The sequence below is a fragment of the Cucurbita pepo genome, chromosome LG11 (genome assembly GCF_002806865.2).
Source record: "Cucurbita pepo subsp. pepo cultivar mu-cu-16 chromosome LG11, ASM280686v2, whole genome shotgun sequence".
Taxonomy (NCBI): domain Eukaryota; kingdom Viridiplantae; phylum Streptophyta; class Magnoliopsida; order Cucurbitales; family Cucurbitaceae; genus Cucurbita; species Cucurbita pepo.
The window spans coordinates 8,964,479-8,988,201 of record NC_036648.1 but is presented as its reverse complement, the minus strand read 5'-3'; the positions used below and the strand labels follow the sequence as shown (position 1 = coordinate 8,988,201).

The 23,723-nt window shown below is 36.8% G+C and overlaps 4 protein-coding genes and 1 long non-coding RNA gene across 6 annotated transcripts; 3 read left to right on the top strand and 2 right to left on the bottom strand.

The window, feature by feature from the left end:
• Positions 1-1,665: 1,665 nt before the first annotated feature.
• On the top strand, positions 1,666-4,171 carry LOC111806135. 2 transcript variants are annotated; one of them, XM_023691497.1, is made up of 4 exons: positions 1,666-1,847; positions 1,950-2,026; positions 2,624-2,696; positions 3,817-4,161. In XM_023691497.1, the coding sequence occupies exons 1-4, from the start codon at positions 1,781-1,783 to the stop codon at positions 3,918-3,920; spliced, it is 321 nt and encodes a 106-aa protein (XP_023547265.1). In that variant the 5' UTR covers positions 1,666-1,780; the 3' UTR covers positions 3,921-4,161. The 2 variants fall into 2 exon arrangements, with proteins under 2 accessions (XP_023547265.1, XP_023547266.1); XM_023691498.1 differs by lacking the exon at positions 2,624-2,696 and having other exon boundaries at positions 1,672-1,847; positions 3,817-4,171.
• Positions 4,172-4,241: 70 nt separating this feature from the next.
• LOC111806136 lies at positions 4,242-5,253 on the top strand. The gene is made up of 2 exons (XR_002816745.1): positions 4,242-4,718; positions 5,066-5,253. It is a non-coding gene; the product is annotated as an uncharacterized LOC111806136 (long non-coding RNA).
• A 2,574-nt stretch (positions 5,254-7,827) lies between these two features.
• LOC111806134 lies at positions 7,828-8,319 on the top strand. The gene has a single exon (XM_023691496.1). The coding sequence runs from the start codon at positions 7,837-7,839 to the stop codon at positions 8,059-8,061; it is 225 nt and encodes a 74-aa protein (XP_023547264.1). The 5' UTR covers positions 7,828-7,836; the 3' UTR covers positions 8,062-8,319.
• Positions 8,320-9,304: 985 nt separating this feature from the next.
• LOC111806196 (SPX domain-containing protein 1-like) lies at positions 9,305-11,188 on the bottom strand. Its single transcript, XM_023691580.1, has 3 exons — positions 10,793-11,188; positions 10,054-10,180; positions 9,305-9,852 (listed from the first exon to the last, which is right to left on the bottom strand). Exons 1-3 carry the CDS (start codon positions 11,066-11,068, stop codon positions 9,410-9,412), a joined length of 846 nt encoding a protein of 281 aa, XP_023547348.1. The 5' UTR covers positions 11,069-11,188; the 3' UTR covers positions 9,305-9,409.
• Positions 11,189-16,930: 5,742 nt separating this feature from the next.
• LOC111805815 (ethylene-responsive transcription factor WIN1-like) lies at positions 16,931-18,770 on the bottom strand. Its single transcript, XM_023691050.1, has 2 exons — positions 18,580-18,770; positions 16,931-17,610 (listed from the first exon to the last, which is right to left on the bottom strand). Exons 1-2 carry the CDS (start codon positions 18,657-18,659, stop codon positions 17,001-17,003), a joined length of 690 nt encoding a protein of 229 aa, XP_023546818.1. The 5' UTR covers positions 18,660-18,770; the 3' UTR covers positions 16,931-17,000.
• Between the last annotated feature and the right edge of the window lie 4,953 nt (positions 18,771-23,723).

Sequence of the window (23,723 nt, the reverse complement as noted above, 5' to 3'; positions counted from 1 at the left end):
AGATTTGATAGGCGTACGGAGTGAGAGGGCGAAGGAGAAATGGTTGGTTGCCCATTGTCAGAGTCATGCTCGTCCAAGGGGTGTTGTCCATGACCGCATGCATGCTCATGCCATGCCGAACTCTTTATTTAATTTCATGTTGTATTGTCTTACTTCTGGTTGTATGACTATTTGGTGAAATCATGTCTAAGCCTTGTCAAACCTATAGGGGGTGTGATTAGTTGTCAACTCCTCCCACCAAGATTTTGTATGATTGTTTTGCGAAATCACGTCTAGCTCTATCAAATCTGCATCGTCTCAAAATGCATGATAAGGGGATGTGACTAGTTGTTGTTATCTTTTGTTTATAGTTACATAGCTTTCAAATCTTCTTTCATTTTTATTTTCAAACTTGCTCCCGAAAATCTCTTTGTTCTCATTTTCTAAAATCTTCTTCTCAAAACGGGGCCAGAGGCTTGAGTATACATTGTCTGACCGTAGGCNAAGCATGTAAGCTCTTATAGTATATGAAGCTGCCCTTGAGACTTGCAGTTTGAAGTGATGGTCGGATTGGATGAATCGAATCGTATCGTATCGGTTCTTCATTTGCTGTTCACGCTGGATGTTCTCGGTTCATGACATTTTGATTGTAGCATTCTTCGGTTTGTTGCTAGTAGATATTGTAGACAATAACGTTCATTTTTGTCACTAGATTCGGAACTTATCTTAAAACATTCGATATTGGAAACAACGAGAATTCTTATGATATGATATGGGGTTAGAAATTAAGAAACTTACCTGGACAAGAGAAAAACAAATGCCCCCGAGTACCAAACAAAAATCTCTCTAATTTCACGTCAACCATAACACAAATAACAAAAAGAAAACTTGGCTGGCTTAGGTACTCAATCTTACCTATTAGGTGTGCGTTGGATCATGAAAAAGAAGATTTGATAGGCGTACGGAGTGAGAGGGCGAAGGAGAAATGGTTGGTTGCCCATTGTCAGAGTCATGCTCGTCCAAGGGGTGTTGTCCATGACCGCATGCATGCTCATGCCATGCCGAACTCTTTATTTAATTTCATGTTGTATTGTCTTACTTCTGGTTGTATGACTATTTGGTGAAATCATGTCTAAGCCTTGTCAAACCTATAGGGGGTGTGATTAGTTGTCAACTCCTCCCACCAAGATTTTGTATGATTGTTTTGCGAAATCACGTCTAGCTCTATCAAATCTGCATCGTCTCAAAATGCATGATAAGGGGATGTGACTAGTTGTTGTTATCTTTTGTTTATAGTTACATAGCTTTCAAATCTTCTTTCATTTTTATTTTCAAACTTGCTCCCGAAAATCTCTTTGTTCTCATTTTCTAAAATCTTCTTCTCAAAACGGGGCCAGAGGCTTGAGTATACATTGTCTGACCGTAGGCGACGTGAACCCAAAATTGGCTTGACTCACTCAGTGTTGGGAGTGAACGCCGCACAATCGCAAAATCCACCGCTAAAAAGAGTACGATTATGACCCCTCTTATGCGTGGAAGGAGTTGGGTGTAGTTAGTAAAAACCCAATTGTTGTCTTGGTCTAAACACCTATTTGGTTGTTCAATAGGGTTAAAAGAGGGCAATTTGGTAATTAAGTAGGAGAGGATTATGAGCCTTATCTGGTTGAATTTGCTTAATTTCCGACCAACTAAATCACAGTCAAGACCATCACACACACAGCAGAAGCAGCTGAGTAGCTCATCAGACAACTTCTGAATTTCAGTCCTCAAAGAACAAATTCGAATCCAAAACCCCATTTAAATGGCATATACCGTGGGTTCGTCCACACCCATTTGCTCCTTCAATCCCTCGAGCAAGCCCACGTCTGGTATTTTCTGCACTTTCTCTTCCAAAGTTGCCTGGTTTTGATTCTGTTTGTTTATAACCCTTTCTTTTCACATTTTGATTGGGATTTTTGCTGCCAATTCAGTTCCTCATAAGGCTTTTCGGATCATTGAGGCGTTCCAAAGCACAAACCCCATTAGGCTTTTGCCTTGTGCGGCCAAGGTATGGTTTCTCTGGCCAGTTCTTTCCTACAAATGAAATGAACTTGTTTGGTTATGTCTGTCTTGTGGGCAAATTGTTGCAACTTTAGTGGATTGTGGAACTACAAATTGAACCCTTGAGCTAGCTCCCTCTCAAGGTTTTTAAAACCCGTCTACTGTGGAGAGAGTTTAGCTCTACTCCGACCAGTGTCTCCCACCGCTAGCAAATATTGTCGCTTTGACCCGTTACGTATAAGAGGGTGGAAACCTCTCTCTAGTAGACACGTTCTTAAAACCTTGTGGGGAAGCTCGAAAGGAAAAGCCTAAAAAGGACCATATCTACGGTGGGCTTGGACTGTTATAAATGGTATTAGAATCAGTCATTGGACGGTGTGCCAGGGAGGATGCTGGACCCCTAAAGAGAGTGGATTGTGAGATCCCACGTCGGTTGGAGAGGGGAACGAAGCATTCCTTATAAGGGTGTGGAAACCTCTTCCTATTAGACGCGTTTCAAAAACCTTGAGAGAAAGCTCAAAAGGAAAAACTCAAAGAAAACAATATCCGCTTAGAACACAAATCTCTTTCAGTTTGTGAGAATGTTTTAATGTTGCTTTGGCAGGCTTCAGATGGTGCAGATAGTAACCAAACCAGAAAAAACAAAAGCATACTTTGTTCTGACTGCAATGGAAATGGTGATATATGGTTCTTCTGCTTAAATTCCCAACTTTTACTCAAACTTTTACAATGTTCTCTTGATTATGATTCAAATATAGACCCGTGACATGCGACGGTGTCAGTATCGGGACGCCGGGAATGGCGCTGCGACCGTATCCCCTTTGTCCGTGGCTTGCTGCAGCCTTTCTTTCTTTGTTTTGTTTGGCTCTATGTTCTTAAAATCTGTCCCCTCAAAACCAAGTTTTCTGGTGTCAATTTCCTTTAGTACTGTTTTCTTCTACATATTCAATTCTTGGGGCCATGTCTCCGAGGTTGTTGGATGATTCTCCGTGCACTATATGTCACAATCACACTTTTCTTGGTAGTGGACTTTGTGATTGTGCGGCACTCACTCTCAACACCAAGTGAGTCAAGCTAGTTTGTATTCGCGTCGCCTATGGCCGGGCAACGTATGCTCAAGCCTCTAGTCCCGTTTGAGTAGAAGGTTTTGGAAAACAGAGTAGAGAGATTTTTGATAGCGAGCTTGAAAGTAAGAATGAGAGAAGATTTAAAAGTAACGTTATATAACTATAAGCGAAAGGGAACATAACGGATCATGTAACTTTCTGGGTAGGGAGAATTTGACAACTAGTCGCATTCCCTTATAGTACATTTTGAGGCAATTCATGTCTGACAGGTCTAGACGTGATTTCGCCGAATGGTCATACAAAATCAAGAGGAGTTGACAACTAGTCACACCCCTATAGTACATTTTGAGGTGATTCAGGTCTGATAGGCCTAGACATTATTTTGCTGATTAATCGTACAAATAGAAAATACAATAGTAAAGCAATACAACATGAAATTAAATAAACGGTTCGGTGTGACATGGGCAACACGTCTTGGACGAGCATGACTGTGACACTAGGCATACCTTTTTTGTGCGTCTTTCTTGTGGAGGGAACAGAACAGGAAAGACTCGACCGACCCATCCCTCCAGGTTCCTCGTTTCTTAGATTGTGTTAGTAGTCTCTAAGATTGGGTTACTTTCAGCTGGGTGCTTGTGGCACAGTCTTTTTCTCCTCTGACCTTTTCCCTTGAAGTAAAATCATAGAGCTTGAGCTTAGTTTACATATGTTTTTTCTTCTCAATTTTCAGGTGCTGTCCTATGTTCTCAGTGTAAAGGAACAGGAGTTAATTCAGTGGATCATTTCAATGGACAGTTCAAAGCTGGTAGCATATGCTGGCTCTGCAGGTATTGATGAACAAACTCTCCTTGCTCTACTGTAACCCGAAGCTAAAAAAGTCGAGCGTATGTTCTATGGACCTAAAGTCCCGTTCCGATGGTCCTAACGAGTCATCTACTTAAAAAGAACTTTCCCTACAGTGTGCCCGTATCTTAGGATACATGCATCTTGGTCTGGTACATGCATAAACCAATTGAACTATGCTCGAGTTGACATAAACCATTCCATCTATTATCAACGAGTCTAGTTCAAACCTAGACTCGTTGCATTTTTTAGAATAAAGTCATTTCNGGGAGGAGTTGACAACTAGTCACACCCCCTATAGTACATTTTGAGGTGATTCAGGTCTGATAGGCCTAGAAATGATTTTGCTGATTAATCGTACAAATAGAAAATACAATAGTAAAGCAATACAACATGAAATTAAATAAACGGTTCGGTGTGGCATGGGCAACACGCCCTAGACAAGCATGACTGTGACACTAGGCATACCTCTTCTGTACGTCTTTCTCGTGGCGGGAACAGAACAGGAAAGACTCGACCGACCCATCCCTCCAGGTTCCTCGTTTCTTAGATTGTGTTAGTAGTCTCTAAGATTGGGTTACTTTCAGCTGGGTGCTTGTGGCACAGTCTTTTTCTCCTCTGACCTTTTCCCTTGAAGTAAAATCATAGAGCTTGAGCTTAGTTTACATATGTTTTTTCTTCTCAATTTTCAGGTGCTGTCCTATGTTCTCAGTGTAAAGGAACAGGAGTTAATTCAGTGGATCATTTCAATGGACAGTTCAAAGCTGGTAGCATATGCTGGCTCTGCAGGTATTGATGAACAAACTCTCCTTGCTCTACTGTAACCCGAAGCTAAAAAAGTCGAGCGTATGTTCTATGGACCTAAAGTCCCGTTCCGATGGTCCTAACGAGTCATCTACTTAAAAAGAACTTTCCCTACAGTGTGCCCGTATCTTAGGATACATGCATCTTGGTCTGGTACATGCATAAACCAATTGAACTATGCTCGAGTTGACATAAACCATTCCATCTATTATCAACGAGTCTAGTTCAAACCTAGACTCGTTGCATTTTTTAGAATAAAGTCATTTCTCGAGATATCTGATAGAACGATTAAATTTGAGGTTCTAAGCTGGTTAATGTCTTTGACATTGCAGTGGCAAAAAGGATATCCTGTGTGGGGGCTGTAATGGAGCTGGTTTTATGGGTGGGTTTATGAGTACAGCTGACAGTTAGTTCTTGATACAGAAAAACATACTAAATTCAGTAACTTGGTAACATAATTTCCAAGTATGTAAATGAAATTTATGATATTTTTCTTCTAAATTTGAACCTCTTCCTAACAGACACGTTTTAAAATCGTGAGACTGATGGCGATACGAAACAGTCTAAAACGGATAATAACTACTGGCGGTGGGCTTGAGGTGTTACAAATAGTATCAGAGCCAGACACGGGGTAGTGTGCTAGTGAGGACACTGACCCCCAAGGGAGATGAATTGTGAGATCTCATATCGGTTAGAGAGGGTGTAACGGCCCAAATCCACCGCTAGCAGATATTGTCCTCTTTGGGCTTTCCGTTTCGGGCTTCCCCTCAAGGCTTTAAAACGCGTCTGGTAGGGGAAGGTTTCCACACCCTTATAAATGGTGGTTTGTCTCCCCAACCAATGTGGGACATCACAATTCACCCCCCTTCGGGGCCCAGCGTCATCGCTGGCACTCTTTCCTTCCTCCCATCGATGTGGGACCGCCCCCAAAATCACCCCCTTTGGGGCCCAGTCTCCTTACTGGCACACTGCCGAAGGCGGGTAGATTGTGATGTACCCCGTTGGTTGGGGAGGAAAACAAACCACCATTTATAAGGGTGTGGAAACTTCTCCTAGCGGACGCGTTTTAAAGCCTTGAGGGGAAGCCCAAAAGGGAAAACCTAAAGAGGACAATATCTGCTAGCGGTGGATCTAGGGCGTTGCAGAGGGGAACTAAGCATTATTTATAAGGGTGTGGAAACCTCTTCCTAACAGATACGTTTAAAAAAACTGTGCTAAAACAGACAATATTGGTTAGCGGTGGACTTAGGCTGTTACATTGTGAGAGTTGGGTTAGGTTTCCATCAGTTTGGTTCGAAAAACCTAAACCTGTCCCAACCGGACTTGTGTATGTAATTTCTATGTTTCCAAAGTGTAACTAACATCGATTCCACAGTCCCAACCGAGTTCAGTTAGTTAAATACCATGAATCATATTCTTCATCTCTATTTCTATTTAAGCAAGGAAAAACTCGTTAATGCTTTCATTCCCTATTTAACCGAGGAGGGTCTCACCTCTTGAAGGACGGGTTTTGTGAAATCGTAGCCATATCGAGAAAATAACATTCCTATATCGAAATCTAGTTCAGTTTAAACAACAAAAAAAACTCGTTAACGCTTTCATTCCCTATTTAACCGAGAATTTCTCACCTTTTTTAAGGACGAGTTTCGTGAAACTGTGTCCATACCGAGCTTAGTATACCTCTGCTAGTTAAATATATTTATACTAAAAATATAATATTCAAATTTCACCAAAAAAAAAATAAAAAATAAAAAATAAAAAATCCTACCCTAATAGATCACAACCAAACTGATCGGACTATGATTTGAAGTTGACGAAAATACCCTCACTCCATCAAAATGTGTTGCCATTCTGGTTGAGGACATCAGAGTCATTGAACAACTCGCTTCATCTTCTACCTTCTCCGCCGCCCGTCGAGGGTAAAGAGAGCTTCTTCTTACAATCTCCGGTATCTGCTTCCGCTTCCGCTTCCGCTTCATTCAGCGACTCAAGGTACTGTCTCTCTCTCTCCAATCTTCTTTCTTGCTTGAGATGTGGTGGATTTGGCGAGATTGGCCATCTCTTTACTCGTTCTACTGATTCAACCTAAATTGTAAATGCTATCTCGTTGATGTTTTCGGTAACGGACGTAGTTAAAAAATCACAGCCTTGGTGGTGGAATTTGACACTGCCCTGTGGTTGTTAATATCTGATTTTTGTGAATGATTTTCTCTAGGGTTACCTATTTGTATGTTCGATCGAGAAATTTATGTTTCATCTAAATTAATCCTTTTACTTGCTGAGAAAGTATCTGCACATCATTACACGGCCAAGTTAGGGTTTAGGATCGTGAAGTATTTAACAGTCGCATTGTGGTGGTGGTGATTTTCAAGTTTGATACTCTTTTGCGTTATGATTATTGAACACTGTGCAATGCTCACCAGCCGTTTGATGAAATTCTTCTATGAACGGTAGATTTGTACTTGTTCATCCTAGATCATTCCTTCTTAGTGTGGCTATCGCTTTCTTAGTTCTGCACTTNTCGCATTGTGGTGGTGGTGATTTTCAAGTTTGATACTCTTTTGCGTTATGATTATTGAACACTGTGCAATGCTCACCAGCCGTTTGATGAAATTCTTCTATGAACGGTAGATTTGTACTTGTTCATCCTAGATCATTCCTTCTTAGTGTGGCTATCGCTTTCTTAGTTCTGCACTTTTGGTGTGACGAACGTTGAACTTTGCATAGTGCCTGCCAATTTTTGATGAAATTCTTCAATAAAATGGTATGTTCGAACTTGCCACACTTCTTCATCTCCCTTCAATGTGGCTGTCACTTCTGAATTTCTACTCATTGGGGATGATGAACATTGAACATTACACAGCCCACCAAATGTTTGACGAAATTTCTCTAGTAAGTGGTATAGCTGCATTGTACATGTTCATCGTTCGTAGCTTCCCCACGTATAAACAGGACAAGGTTGTCGATTGAGAATGGAAACTTGTGGGTTTTGATTCAAATGCAGCTTTACTGAGATAGTTCTTTTTCTGGAAACTTTTAAGTTTAGGAACTAAACTATTTTCTCTAGAAGCTAAAGTACTAATTATGATTTCAGATCTATACAATGAAGAAAGGCTTGCACCCTCAAATGCAGTGGATATCATATGTCACACAGAGTGGCAGATTGATGCACGTTATGATGACCAAGATACACCATGTTGGTAAAGTCTACCACTTGAGAGCAAGGCGTCAATTAGCTGAAAGTGTTGGGCAGATTGCCAAGTTCAAACGTCGTTACGAGAAAGATATTGTCGAAAATGATGAAAGTGTTGAAAAGGCTGAAAAGTGAGGTTCAATGCAAAGCACAAGGATCAGCTGTTCACTCGGATCATTATGGATTCGTTTTGTGAGTTCTAGGAATTTAAAGTTCCCTTCTATTCAATGGAGTCGATCCCTTTTCATAGTCTAGTATCTTACAAAACACCGAGTTAATTTTATAATGGTTTTCGTATGCTCTTACCATTAGATATATCGAATCTGCATTCCTATCTTCTGTTCAATAAATGTTATCATTTTCCACCTTATTTATCTAATTGTGTTTTCGAGCTCACCGGGCTTGTTGTGCTGCTTAAAGCCTATTAGAATAGTGGAGTTGTTGACTTATGTATACTCTAGTTGTTAGGTATTTAATATCTTCCCTAGCCCCTATGAATTTTAGGTTTGAATCCCTCCTTAAAGAAAGAAGAAAAGTTGGGTATTCTGATGGACTACTTTGGTGTCTCAAGAGGGAGAAATTATTGAGGCTGGAACAATGTAGTTGGGAGTTTTGTACTATTCAAAGATATGAGAAAGAAACTAAAAATTATGCCTTGTAGAGAGAAGTGGCCACAATGTGGCGATTATTGTGAGATCTCACATCGGTTGGAGAGTGGAGCGAAGCATTTTTTATAAGGGTGTGAAAACCTCTACTTAGCAGACGTGTTTATCGTGAGGCTGATGATGGCACGTATAGCATGCTGAAACAGACAATATCTGTTAGGAGTGAGCTTGAGCTGTTACAAATGGTATTACAGCTAGGCACCGAGCGGTGTGCCAGCAAGGACATTGTGCCCCAAAGGGGAGTGGATTGTGAGATCCCACATCAATTGGAGAGGAGAACGAGTGCCAACGAGGATGTTGGGCTCCAGGGGTGGACTGTGAGATCTCACATTGGTTGGAGAGAGGAATGAAACATTCTTTATAAGGGTGTGGAAACCTCTCCTTAGCAGATGCGTTTTAAAACCATGAGGTTGATGGCGATACGTAACGGGCCAAAACGGATAATAACTGTTAGTGGTGGGCTTGGGCTGTTATAACTATATTGTATACTCTCCTCGAGATGAACTGCTATCTCATTTGGAGCATTAGCTTAGCTCCTAATCGAACTCGTGTAAAATTCTCTGATTCATTCCTTTTGCTTATTTAGTTCTGTTCAGCTCCTAATCGAAGTGCTACTCTCGTCGAGTATTGATAGAAAAAAGTTGATAAAGATATTGTAAATATTACCACTCCTTTATAAGATTCTACATTATGATTTGACCTTCATATTTCAGTTTTACATGTTACTGTTAGTATCACGAGTATTCCACACGAACATCAAAGGAAGACGTACATAACTAAAAGGGAACTTCCTTATAGTTGGTGATATCTGATCCATCCTACTTAGCTACTTCTTCTAGAACTGGAACGTTCTTCCATGTCTCTTCTAATCCATTCATTTGCAGTGGTGGCAACGAGAAGGCGCTCACAGTCGAGCTCCTACTTCGAACTTCCTTCAAAACCCGTAATGCAGATACGGTGCTCTTCATGTAAAGTGACTCCATATATTCGATCTCTGAAACTCCCTTGGTTGCCTTGAGCAGATCATCAATGTTGGTGGTGGCTGGCTTTGTAGGAGCACCAACTTCATCGACTCCATTCGAACTAGAAGAAGGTAGCTCGTTAAGAGGGAAGAGTAGATCCAGCATCATCTCGCACTGCTTCACGAGGGTGTAAAGCAGGTCGGTCGTAAAGAAGGGCTGTTGCAGAACTTTCTGACTATAGGGTAGGCGGAGGAGCGCGCCGGTCCTTTTGTCGTACTTCTTTAGAATTTTCACAAGCCCTATAAAAAGGTATGCAAGTTGATTATAAAGTGTTCTTCCTCAAAGTATATTCCAGGCATAAAGGAATTGATTCAGCAGCTTGTGGCCTCAATTTGATATCATTATGTGCCGTAAGAACACAAAATAGCATAATGTCATATGCAAGACATGAGCATAAAAGGGTATAAAGACAGTGAAGAAAGTTAACAAAGGTTGCTCACCTGTAAAGTTAAGAGCACTGTAATTCTCCAAGAGAACCATTTCACCATGGAAATCCACAATTTCCTTGCGGATTTTAATCATCTCTTCATTGGAATCTATTGCTTTTCCTACTCTATCTTGAAGCTCCTGAATTATTCCAAAACAAAAGTGGAAGCAATTTGATCATCAGTATTGTACCTGTATGACGATTTGTTATAACTTCTAAAGAGATGAATTCAACAGTTAAAGCCTCTATTGGAACAAGTTTCTTAATCCTGAGATTTTTCTCTACTTGAAATCCTGAATGAATGTGAACATTAAACATTCTTCGAACTTTTGTGTTCAGAATTACAGGATTAAGTGCCTAGAATCAGATTTTTCTGGTGTTCATGTGGCTAGGTCAAATTCCAAAATTGAGTCATATCTTCTTCATTAATTGCAGAAGGAATGAAGTAAATGCGAGGTCTGATTCAATTTCATTTCTCCAGACTAGACCGAAACGAAAATGAATGTGAACATTTTAAACATTCTTCGAAATCTTGTCTTCGGAATTACAGGATTAAATGCCTAGAATCAGATTTTTTTTGGTGTTCATGTGGCTAGGTCAAATTCCAGAGTCGAATCATTTCTACTTCATTAATGCAAAAGGAATGAAGTAAATGCGTCCAGACTAGACCGAAACACAAATCTCACCTAAATTGAATCAGAAACTTCAAAATGAAAGCAATGAAGAAACACGAAGAAACACGAAGAACATACCTTCAATCTGATAATGTACTCTTCCTCCTTTTCAACAAAGAAACTATTAAATTTCTCAAGCTCATCCTCCAGCAACTTAATGAAAATCATCTCCTCGCTCGACGAAGAATCGTCCTTCTCTCCGTCCTCGATTCTCGGCCGCTTGCTCGGCCGGTCACCGCCTTTAGGCTCCACAAGCTTGAGACGCTTCTTCAACTCCTTGTAGGACAAAAACTTGTCCCGCCACTCCGGCAAAGTTTCTTCAATCTGGTTGCTCAGACTCTTGCCGAACTTCATAACCACAGTTTCCGGCGCCGGAAAAAATGAGAGAGAAAACGGAACTGAATATCAAATTTTGGTGGTGATGGGTAATGGCGATTGTGAAATGAGCCAGTTAGAAAAAGAAGAGAAAAAGTGAGAATTTGGGGAATATAACGGTAAGAGAAAGAATATTCCAAGAATTTGTCTTCGAATATCCTTTTATTATTTTCTCACCATATTTCTTGTTTTATTCCCTAAAAAAAGGATGGATGAGAATTTTTAATTTTTTTAAAATATTTTCTTTCTATTTATTTATTACGTGTAACCTTGTGGTTGGTTAGTTAGGCTTAATTAAAATATTTTCTCAAACTTTTATTGTTGATTTTGTACATTTAATTTTTTTTTTTATTAATTTTGTGGGTTAATTTCTTCGAGTTTGATTTTGATTTTAATTATCGAGTCTTAGGATAGTCTTAGAATTGCTGATTGGATTAGCGGGTGACTACCTCCGCTTCAAATCACACCGCCTACTCAAGTTTAAGATTTAAACGGATTGAACTAGAAATTAAGTTCTACTGAAATTAGTACATCGTTAAGCTTTCAAAACTAACCTTATGTGTTCTTAAAATATAGATTTTGTTTCAATTTGAGTCTCGATATTTCAATACGATGAAAATCATGTCTCAATCATTCAAGGAAATAAAGATATATAAAGGTGCATACGCACCCCACTACTTCTTCATTTCGAGGAGCGTGAGACCAGACTCATTACTTCCCATTGGGCAAGAAGTGCACCTACCCACCCATCAATCACGATGTTCAACTGACTTGCTTGGAATTAAGTGCCTTTGTAAACATCTTTTTTTAATGTATTAAAGAGGGTCTCCATCCAAACTCACATTATCCGTTTTGGCCCGTTACGTAACGTCGTAAGCCTCACAGTTTAAAATTAGGTCTTAAAAAAAATGTTTCTAAAATGTTTCGTTAGATTTCTCTCTCATTTTGAACATGTTTACTCAAGCCCAATGAAAACGTTAATGGGCTCAACCTTTTTGAGAAAGAAGTTAATGGGCTTGTTCTTTTGTAAATGAGATCCCGAAAATTTGGCACACATTATTTGTTTTGGCTCGTTACGTATCACCGTCAGCTAAACGTATTTTAAAATGGTAAGACTGATAATGATATATAACGACCTAAAGCGAATAATATGTGTTAGCAGTAGACATGGGCTGTTAAAGAAACTCAAATCCCTCTAATGTATACGTTGTTGAATACAAAAAGAAATATTTTAATCTTAGTTTCGAGAGGGGGGAGGGGGGGATTGTGATGTCCCACATTGGTTGGGGAGGAGAAACCTTCCACTAGCAGACGCGTTTTAAAGCCTTGAGGGCAAGCCCGAAAAGAAAAGCCCAAAGAAGACAATATCTGCTAGCGGTGGATCTAGGTCGTTACAAATGGTATCAGAGCCAGACACTGGACATGTGTCAGCCTTCTCGCTGTTACCCGAAAGGGGGTAGACACGAGGTGGTGTGCCATTAAGAACGCTGGGCGGATTTGGGGGCGGTCCCACATCGATTGGAAGAAGGAAAGAGTGCCAGCAAGGACGTTGGGCCTCGAAGGGGGGGTGGATTGTGATGTCCCACATTGGTTGGGGAGGAGAACAAACCACCATTTATAAGGGTGTGGAAACCTTCCAAGCCCGAGAGGGAAAGCCAAAGAGGACAATATCTGCTAAAACTTTCACTTATTAAATCGATGCTTTACTCCCCTAAAACCTGCTCGTTTTAGAACGATGAAAGGAAAAAAGAGGAAAAAAAAGAAGATGAACTAATTTATACCACAAATTAAACCCAAAATAAATAATTGTAACACTATTCCTTCAATAATATAAAGAGGGTTTTGAATGCATCTTGGCCCCTCAAAGTTGCCTTCATTAACCATTACTAATGGGACCATCACAATAATTTTATAGAGAGAGGACTTATTAAAAAATATATATAATAACTCGAACCTAAATCAGCTGATTAAGATATTTATAATTTTAATCTCGTAAATTTTGAAATAATAATAATAATAATAAATTAAATAGAAATTTGAGTAATAGATAAAACAAAATCTTCCCGTGAAAAGAAAAATAAATTATATAATTGATGAACTCTAACGTTTAAAAGTTACATAATTTAAATTGTTTAAGAATGATTTTCCAGTAATGGTAATTAGAAGTGTTCAAAAAACTTGACAGCGATGGATTCTCTGCCCCTGCAGGATGAAGCGACAAGAAGTTTTGAGAATTCAAGAGAAGGTCACAGTGAGATGAGCCGTTTATCGTCACGATAGGTGTCAAGTGGAATTGCAGTGATGTATGCAGCTGAGGCATCCTAATAGACCAGTAGACTTGAACCTTGTTACTACATGACCCGATCAATTCGATTAGACACTCACCTTCTATTTTTATTATTCAACTCTTTGATAACACGAAAAAACCATTGTTTCGCCCAGAAGGGCAGAGGCCTTTGGTGTCCACTCCAGTCAAGAATTGGGGCATCACAATCACTAGCCAATATGCTTTGATGACCTAAAAAATCTAATCAGCCCAACCCGAACCAAACTCATACGGTTTAGGTTGGATTATGAACCTATTTGGGTTAATAAGTTCAAATAAATAAAAATTTCATGAATATTGTTAATTTTAAAATATACATTACGATAAAATGGTGTGCACGTGTGTACATTATTACAAATTTGGTCTTCATCGACTAAAAATGTAAGGTATCACTATAGTTGACGTTTTTAGCCGTCAATAACGACGATATCAGCTATTAAAAAACGCCGATGTTTTTATCACTAATTTACTTTTAAACGATGTCGTTGCAGCGTATAATGTTTGTGAAGCANGATTAGACACTCACCTTCTATTTTTATTATTCAACTCTTTGATAACACGAAAAAACCATTGTTTCGCCCAGAAGGGCAGAGGCCTTTGGTGTCCACTCCAGTCAAGAATTGGGGCATCACAATCACTAGCCAATATGCTTTGATGACCTAAAAAATCTAATCAGCCCAACCCGATCCAAACTCATACGGTTTAGGTTGGATTATGAACCTATTTGGGTTAAGTTCAAATAAATAAAAATTTCATGAATTATTGTTAATTTTAAAATATACATTACGATAAAATGATGTGCACGTGTGTACATTATTACAAATTTGGTCTTCATCGACTAAAAATGTAAGGTATCACTATAGTTGACGTTTTTAGCCGTCAATAACGACGATATCAGCTATTCAAAAACGTCGATGTTTTTATCACTAATTTACTTTTAAACGATGTCGTTGCAGCGTATATCGTGTACTACAACTATTGTTTTTGAATGTTTGTGAAGCAATGAATTCAAAATTTTGGTACAAAATTTGGTGAAAAGTTTGAAATGGGTGTCCTAAAAATATACAGAGGACCATAAATGACAACCCCTTTTCTTGTAGGGTATATCCAACAATTCAAGGGGTGAAAGACAAGTTTAACAAAGTATGCACAAACATGCCCCTTTGTCTTGCAAATTGTTGTCTCTCTTTCAAAGTAAAGTTTTCATTAATTTTCCAACTAAATTTTCAAATAATTCTTACCTAAATTTCTAACATGTTGAAAAGATCACGTCGTATCTACATTCGTCACATATTCATTCCGTTCATACCCTAAAATTAAAACTCTGTAGCTTNCATCGACTAAAAATGTAAGGTATCACTATAGTTGACGTTTTTAGCCGTCAATAACGACGATATCAGCTATTCAAAAACGTCGATGTTTTTATCACTAATTTACTTTTAAACGATGTCGTTGCAGCGTATATCGTGTACTACAACTATTGTTTTTGAATGTTTGTGAAGCAATGAATTCAAAATTTTGGTACAAAATTTGGTGAAAAGTTTGAAATGGGTGTCCTAAAAATATACAGAGGACCATAAATGACAACCCCTTTTCTTGTAGGGTATATCCAACAATTCAAGGGGTGAAAGACAAGTTTAACAAAGTATGCACAAACATGCCCCTTTGTCTTGCAAATTGTTGTCTCTCTTTCAAAGTAAAGTTTTCATTAATTTTCCAACTAAATTTTCAAATAATTCTTACCTAAATTTCTAACACGTTGAAAAGATCATGTCGTATCTACATTCGTCACATATTCATTCCGTTCATACAGTAAAATTAAAACTCTGTAGCTGAAGTGTTAAGGATTGTCGTGGAGAAGTTTGTTTGTACGAACACTTGAGTCACTTTGACTACACCTTCGAGGCTCGCAATGTGAGATTTCGGAGAACAAAGCGGACAATACTGACTAGTAGTGGGCTTGGATTGTTACCAATGGTATCAGAACTAGACACTGAGAGGTGTGCCAGCGAGGACGCTGGCCCCCAAGGGGGTGGATTGCGAGATCCCATGCTGGTTGGAGAAGACAACAAAACATTCCTCGTAAGGGTGTGAAAATCTCTCCCTTGTAGACGCGTTTCAAAACCATGAGACTGACAGCGATAGNGTCTTGCAAATTGTTGTCTCTCTTTCAAAGTAAAGTTTTCATTAATTTTCCAACTAAATTTTCAAATAATTCTTACCTAAATTTCTAACACGTTGAAAAGATCATGTCGTATCTACATTCGTCACATATTCATTCCGTTCATACAGTAAAATTAAAACTCTGTAGCTGAAGTGTTAAGGATTGTCGTGGAGAAGTTTGTTTGTACGAACACTTGAGTCACTTTGACTACACCTTCGAGGCTCGCAATGTGAGATTTCGGAGAACAAAGCGGACAATACTGACTAGTAGTGGGCTTGGATTGTTACCAATGGTATCAGAACTAGACACTGAGAGGTGTGCCAGCGAGGACGCTGGCCCCCAAGGGGGTGGATTGCGAGATCCCATGTCGGTTGGAGAGGGCAACGAAACATTCCTCGTAAGGGTGTGAAAACCTCTCCCTTGTAGACGCGTTTCAAAACCATGAGACTGACAGCGATACGTAACGAGTAAATACCAAGAAAGCTAATAATGTATAAATGAGAATTTAAATATTTCGTAGGAACTAAATAACATGAAAAATGTTAACGATGATCAATAAAAATTTATAATATTATAACCCTAAAATTCAGTCTACAAGCCCATTGCTAGCAGATATTGTCCGCTTTGGCTCGTTAAGTATCACGGCAACCTCACGGTTTTAAAACGTGTCTACTAAAGAAAGGTTTCCACACCCTTATAAGAAATGCTTCGTTCCCTCTTCAACGGATGTGGGATCTTACAATCCATTCATTTGGGGGCCTAGCATCCTCACTAGCTCACGGTCCAGTGTCGGGCTCTAATATCATTTGTAAAAGCTCAAGCTCACCCTTAGTAGACGTGTTCTAAAACCATGAGACATAACGGGCCAAAGCGGACAATATCTGCTATCAATAGACTTAAGCTTTTACAAACTTAGGGTTGAGTTAGATTTATATTTTTCGTTTGAATTTTTTAAAAACTGAAAATTCGGTTCGTTTTGTAGGTTGAAACATTTTTTGTCTCATCAACTCGACCAACCCAACCCTACTTTTAAGATTTCTATAAAGAGAAAGAATATTAGATTTTAGTTATTAATCTAACGTTAGAATTTTTTAAAATAATTTTTTAAAAATGAACAAACCGATAACCCACCCAACTCAACCCGACCTGAAAATAGAGGTTCATGTAATATGTACTGTGAACCCGAGTCATTCAGGTCACCAACCCAACCCAACCCAATCCAACATTTATGAAACGTAGTTTGTTGGATGAACGTCCCACATCGGCTAATTTAGGGAATGATGATGGGTTTATAATCTCGGAATACTTTTAAACTCGAGAATATTACAATATATCTTATTATATTATTATAAATTTACAATTGCACACATAATTAATCATAAATTTGTGATATAATTAAAAGTATATAATTTGAAGTTAAATTAGAAAGGGCTTAGCTTTGCTTCCTCGTGATGATCTTGAACTTGAATTTCAGATGGGTTACCATAATTTCTGCTCAGCAACTCCTCAATCATTTGCAATGCAATTCTTTCTTCTTCATCCATCTGCAAATTCCTCATGTGGGGTCCACCGCCCGCCATTGAAGCGCCACCACTTTTTTTACTATTCCACAACCTCCCACCGTCGTCATTGCCGCCGGAAGCGGCGGCGGTGGAGGAGGAGGAGGAGGAGGAGGAGGAGGAGTTTTCTTTTCCCAAATGAACTGTCATGACCCAGCTTGAGTCAGAGCGTTGGCCGGCGCGTTTTTGCCAAACGCCGATGTGGGAATTTTCAGTGTCGAGTCGGAGACACGTCATCGATGGCGATGGCGCTTTGCTGCATTTTCGAAGCTTGGCGTGGAGGATCTCTGATAAGCCCTTTGTTGAAGATGGAGTTGTGATGTTGTTGAGTTTTTCTAATTCTGGCGCCGCTGTTTCGCTCATCGGAAAGTTGGTTTTTGCGTTTCTACCGCTCATTAACACGGCGGCCTGATCGTACGCTCTCGCTGCCTCCTCCGCCGTCTCAAACGTCCCCAACCAAACTCTTCTCTTCCTGTAATGTAATTATAATTAATTTAAACATAACTCAACGGTAATTAACATATCGTTCGATTTCTAAGGTTGAAAATTCAAATTTTCAAAATTTATTTGCATTCGGGTTTGAGTGGTAAGATCTCGTACACATGACTACATCTTTTTGTTCACATTTTAGTCTCAGTACAATCTCGAGTGAAGCTTCTTTCTCGTTTTCGTCTCTTACTATATTCATTACAAGACTAAAATGAGGTTAAAAAAAAAACCAGTAGACACGTGTACTAGACCTCACAATCCAAACCCGAACACGAAAACCCTACTCCTATTAATTTAAACCTTTTCTTTTAGTTCAAAATAAACGAAATAAAAAAAAAAACAATTTTTTGAAATTTAGCTAAGAATTCATAAAAATGTGAAACCCTAATGAGTATCAAACGTAACAATTAAATATTTCGTTATTTGAGAGATCGAGGTTAATAATATGATGACCCGTTTGCTTAAACTTTAAGATTCAATGAGAGAGAGCCGAGTAAACAATATCATGACTCATATACTTAAACTTTAAGATTCAACGAGAGAGATTGAGGTAAACAATATTCTAACCCATTTTCTTAAACTTTTAGATTCAACGAGAGGCTGAGGTAAATAATATCATGACCATCTACTTAAAATTTTAGATTCAACGAGAGAGACCGAGATAAACAATATCATGACCCATTTGCTTAAACTTTTAGATTCAACGAGAGAGACCGAGATAAACAATATCATGACCCATCTGCTTAAACTTTTAGATTCAACGAGAGAGACTGAAGTAAACAATAATAAGATTCAACGAGGGAGATAGGGTTAAATAATAACATGACCCATCTACTTAAACTTTAAGATTCAACCAGAGAGACCGAGGTAAAGAATATCATGACCCATGTTCTTAAACTTTTAGATTCAAGACGAGAGAGAGAGGTTTCCAATGGTGGGTTCGGAAACTTACAGAAGAGGGTGGCGAATTTCGGAGACCCAAGATCCCCAGTGTCGTTGCCTAACGCCTCTAAACTTCTTCGATGGCGCCATGATTTTGTCCAAGCTTTTGTCTCTTGTCTCTCCCAAAAAGAGAGAGAGAAAGAGGGAGGAGAGAGAGAGAATTGATTGAAGGGATGGCAAAGAAAGATGAACATTATATAGGGAAGTAGTGAGGAAGGTCAAAAATTCTAACTTTAAAACGAAAGTAAAACAGACGGATTGAACCACTGGATCGCTCTCATTCAGATGTGGTTCCAGTCATTCATGTACCTATTTACTCGGGTGTCACAGAATAACTATTTTCATAGACCTATACGGGTTCTGTTAGTATGTTTTGTCTTCAGTTATATGTTTAACATATGATTCGAGTAATTTTGAAGTTCTTATGATTGAGTCATCGTAAAAAAACGTACAGTACATGAATGAACCGATACCATATTCGAACTAGATTGATCACGAGGATATGACGGTTAAGAATTTATAAAAAAAATTGTAGATCGAGAGTGTCGGTGAATTAAAAAGTTGAATAAATACTACACTCATCTTTTTCTCTCGCATAATCATTATTGTCACCTAATACTCTAATTTTCTTAATTACAATATAGTGTGTCCTATATATCTACCTCAAATAAATGAGTTTTTGCCCAAGTTCTTCACTTCTCTTTTAGCCCTTTTGACTTGTGTTCTTCATTATACTCCTCTATAGAACGAGGTTCGTTCGCTCATAATTGGACCCGAACAACAACAAAAAAAAATTGATCGACCACCTTTGTTAATTTTTTTAAACGAGTAACTGAGAAGTCTGGGACCCCACATCGATTGAAGAGGGGAACGAAACATTCCTTACAAGGGTATGAAAACTTCTCTCTAATAAATGCGTTTTAAAATCGTGAAATTGATGGCTGCTAAAGGTGGACCTTGACACGACAATACGTAACGGGTTAAAGCGAATAATGTTTGCTAGGGTGAGCAGCTTAGACTAAGAGGGAAAGAAGAAACGGGTCAAAGTGGATAATATCTACTAATGGTGGGTTTGAGCTCAAATGTCACAAGTGCAACGTAAACCACGTCCGAGCCATACTTATATTATTATCCTACCGGGCTTTTACTATTCTTTCACATGGGCAATTATTAGAACCCTAACCTCATAGGGTAGATTTCTTAGTTTGTAATAATTTTAATTTTCAACTTGTTTCCTAATTTGTAGATAAATTTTGTGACTTATAGTCCGGGTAACAATTATACAGAAAGTTAACCTAATCATGGCTTAATAAGTTAAAATCATACAATTCNATAGAACGAGGTTCGTTCGCTCATAATTGGACCCGAACAACAACAAAAAAAAATTGATCGACCACCTTTGTTAATTTTTTTAAACGAGTAACTGAGAAGTCTGGGACCCCACATCGATTGAAGAGGGGAACGAAACATTCCTTACAAGGGTATGAAAACTTCTCTCTAATAAATGCGTTTTAAAATCGTGAAATTGATGGCTGCTAAAGGTGGACCTTGACACGACAATACGTAACGGGTTAAAGCGAATAATGTTTGCTAGGGTGAGCAGCTTAGACTAAGAGGGAAAGAAGAAACGGGTCAAAGTGGATAATATCTACTAATGGTGGGTTTGAGCTCAAATGTCACAAGTGCAACGTAAACCACGTCCGAGCCATACTTATATTATTATCCTACCGGGCTTTTACTATTCTTTCACATGGGCAATTATTAGAACCCTAACCTCATAGGGTAGATTTCTTAGTTTGTAATAATTTTAATTTTCAACTTGTTTCCTAATTTGTAGATAAATTTTGTGACTTATAGTCCGGGTAACAATTATACAGAAAGTTAACCTAATCATGGCTTAATAAGTTAAAATCATACAATTCCGATCAAAATTTTCGAGACTCAAATCTTTACTCTCACATATCGTTGAACTAAAATATTCTTAGAGACAAAATTATTTGAACTCTAGTTTAATTAGTTACTCGATCTCGAGTATGGTAAAAAAGAGCGAAACCAAAGCATTTTATTTGGATATCTAGAGCCCCATCCTGTTCGGGTGATCTCCTGAGTAGGGACAAAACATGTTATCAAGCCATACATAGCTAAATTCAGGTTCGAAATCCGGATATGAATCCATTAATAACAGTATTTACCAGTTTAATTTAAAAAAATTAAATTTTATCGACTAATATGAGCGGTATAATTAATACAATAAACTAATATAACTATAACCATATACCATAAAACGTTAGTTGACAATTTAATTCAACACTTAATAGTATAGTACTAGACTAATATAATTGTATCCAAACTCTATAAAATAATATAACAAACCAATATAATCGGAGCCAATGCTACTTAATTAACCCATGTTTATAATGTTACCATAATCATTATATTTTTTAAATAATTAAAAATATATATATTAATAAATAATCATTATTATTGTAATTAATACTAAAAATAGTACTTATTCCCACTATTTTTTTTAATAAATATATAATATGTCATTTAAACAACTCCCCATTTTAAGGTAATATTAATTAAATAAATAAATATTTTTATTATTTTTACTCGATTAACCAACCTAATTATGAATTTATTTAGATCAGATAATATTGGACCAATTAATTTTAAAATATACATTTTTGTTTACGATATAATTATATTATATTATATTATATTATATATATATATATATATATATATTATTTAGTTTCATAATTATTTTTTGATGGACGGTTGTCTAATAATGGATAATTTTTCAAAAAATATATTAAAATTTAATTACAAATCTTAAATAAATATTTGAAAATAAATAAATAGATATTTCTTTGAATTTCATTTTAAAATTTTAAATATATATATATTAGAACGAGGTTCGTTCGCTCATAATTGGACCCGAACAACAAAAAAAAAAAATTGATCGACCACCTTTGTTAATTTTTTAAACGAGTAACTGAGAAGTCTGAGACCCCACATCGGTTGAAGAGGGGAACGAAACATTTCTTATGGAAACTTCTCTCTAATAGACGTGTTTTAAAATCATGAGACTAATGGCTGCTAAAGGTGGACTTGGACACGACAATACGTAACGGGTCAAAATGAACAATGTTTGCTAGGGTGAGCAGCTTAGACTAAGAGGGAAAGAAGAAACGGGTCAAAGTGGATAATATCTACTAATGGTGGGTTTGAGCTCAAATGTCACAAGTGCAACGTAAACCACGTCCGAGCCATACTTATATTATTATCCTACCGGGCTTTTACTATTCTTTCACATGGGCAATTATTAGAACCCTAACCTCTTCACTATCATAGGGTAGATTTCTTAGTTTATAATAATTTTAATTTTCAACTTGTTTCCTAATTTGTAGATGAATTTTGTGACTTATGGTCCCGGTAACAATTATACAGAAAGTTAACCTAATCATGGCTTAATAAGTTAAAATCATACAATTTCGATCAAAATTTTCGAGACTCAAATCTTTACTCTCACATATCGTTGAACTAAAATATTCTTAGAGACAAAATTATTTGAACTCTAGCTTAATTAGTTACTCGATCTCGAGTATGGTAAAAAAGAGCGAAACCAAAGCATTTTATTTGAATATCTAGAGCCCCATCCTCTTCGGGTGATCTCCTGAGTAGGGACAAAACATGTTATCAAGCCATACAGAGCTGAATTCAAGTTCGAAATCCGGATATGAATCCATTAAATTTAAAAAAAATTAAATTTTATCCATTAATACGAGCTTTATAATTAATACAATAAACTAATATAACTATAACCATATACCATAAAACGTTAGTTGACAATTTAATTCAACACTTAATAGTATAGTACTAGACTAATATAATTGTATCCAAACTCTATAAAATAATATAACAAACCAATATAATCGGAGCCAATGCTACTTAATTAACCCATGTTTATAATGTTACCATAATCATTATATTTTTTAAATAATTAAAAATATATATTAATAAATAATCATTATTATTGTAATTAATGCTAAAAATAGTACTTATTCCCACAATTTTTTTTCTTTTTTTTTTAATAAATATATAATATGTCATTTAAACAACTCCCCATTTTAGGGTAATATTAAATAAATAAATAAATATTTTTTGTTATTTTTACTCGATTAATCAACCTAATTATGAATTTATTTAGATCAGATAATATTGGACCAACTTTACTTTACAGTTAATTTTAAAATATACATTTTTGTTTACGATATATATATATATATTATTTAGTTTCATAATTATTTTTTGATGGACGGTTGTCTAATAACTCTTAAAAATAATATTTTTAACGGGTCAGATGATAATTTTTTAAAAAATATATTAAAATTTAATTACAAATCTTAAATAAATATTTGAAAATAAATAAATAGATATTTCTATGAATTTAATTTTAAAATTTTAAATATATATATATTTATCGAAAATGGAATATTTATGTTTTTTTTTTTAATTTTATTTTTAGCCTTATTTAGTTTATATAGAGTCTATATATATTNATTTTCTTTTAAGACTTTAATTTTGCTTCATTTATAAAGCCTATGATTTAGAGTATCCCTCTCTTATTTAACAACTTCACCATAAAACTCAATTATTGAAAAAAAAAAGCATTTTTTATGTCAAATAATAATAATAATAATTCGAGAGACTTTGTGATGAAGCCAATTAGATAGCTTTTTATTGCATTTAATTTTCTTAAATAACATTTATTGCATTTAATTGGTTAATATAATTTAAATAATGATTGCGACATTTTTTAATTAAATAAAAAAATCTGATTGGACGTTCGAATCTCTCGTTTTTTGTGAAAAAAAAATATATTTTTTTATATTTTTAATTAAGAAAAATATATATTAAAAAAATACGTCTAATTGAAAAAAAGAAAGAATGTTGGCTTAATATTAAACATATGATAATGAGTCATTATCGAGTTTAGTTTACGACCGTTGATGTTTGTGTCTATGTAATGTACATAAGATTCGAAATCCAAATTCGACATATGATGGTCTCGGAATTTCTCTGTATCTCTTGTCATATGACTCATTACATCAGTCCTTTTAGCATGTTTTGTCATCACTCATGTTTTAT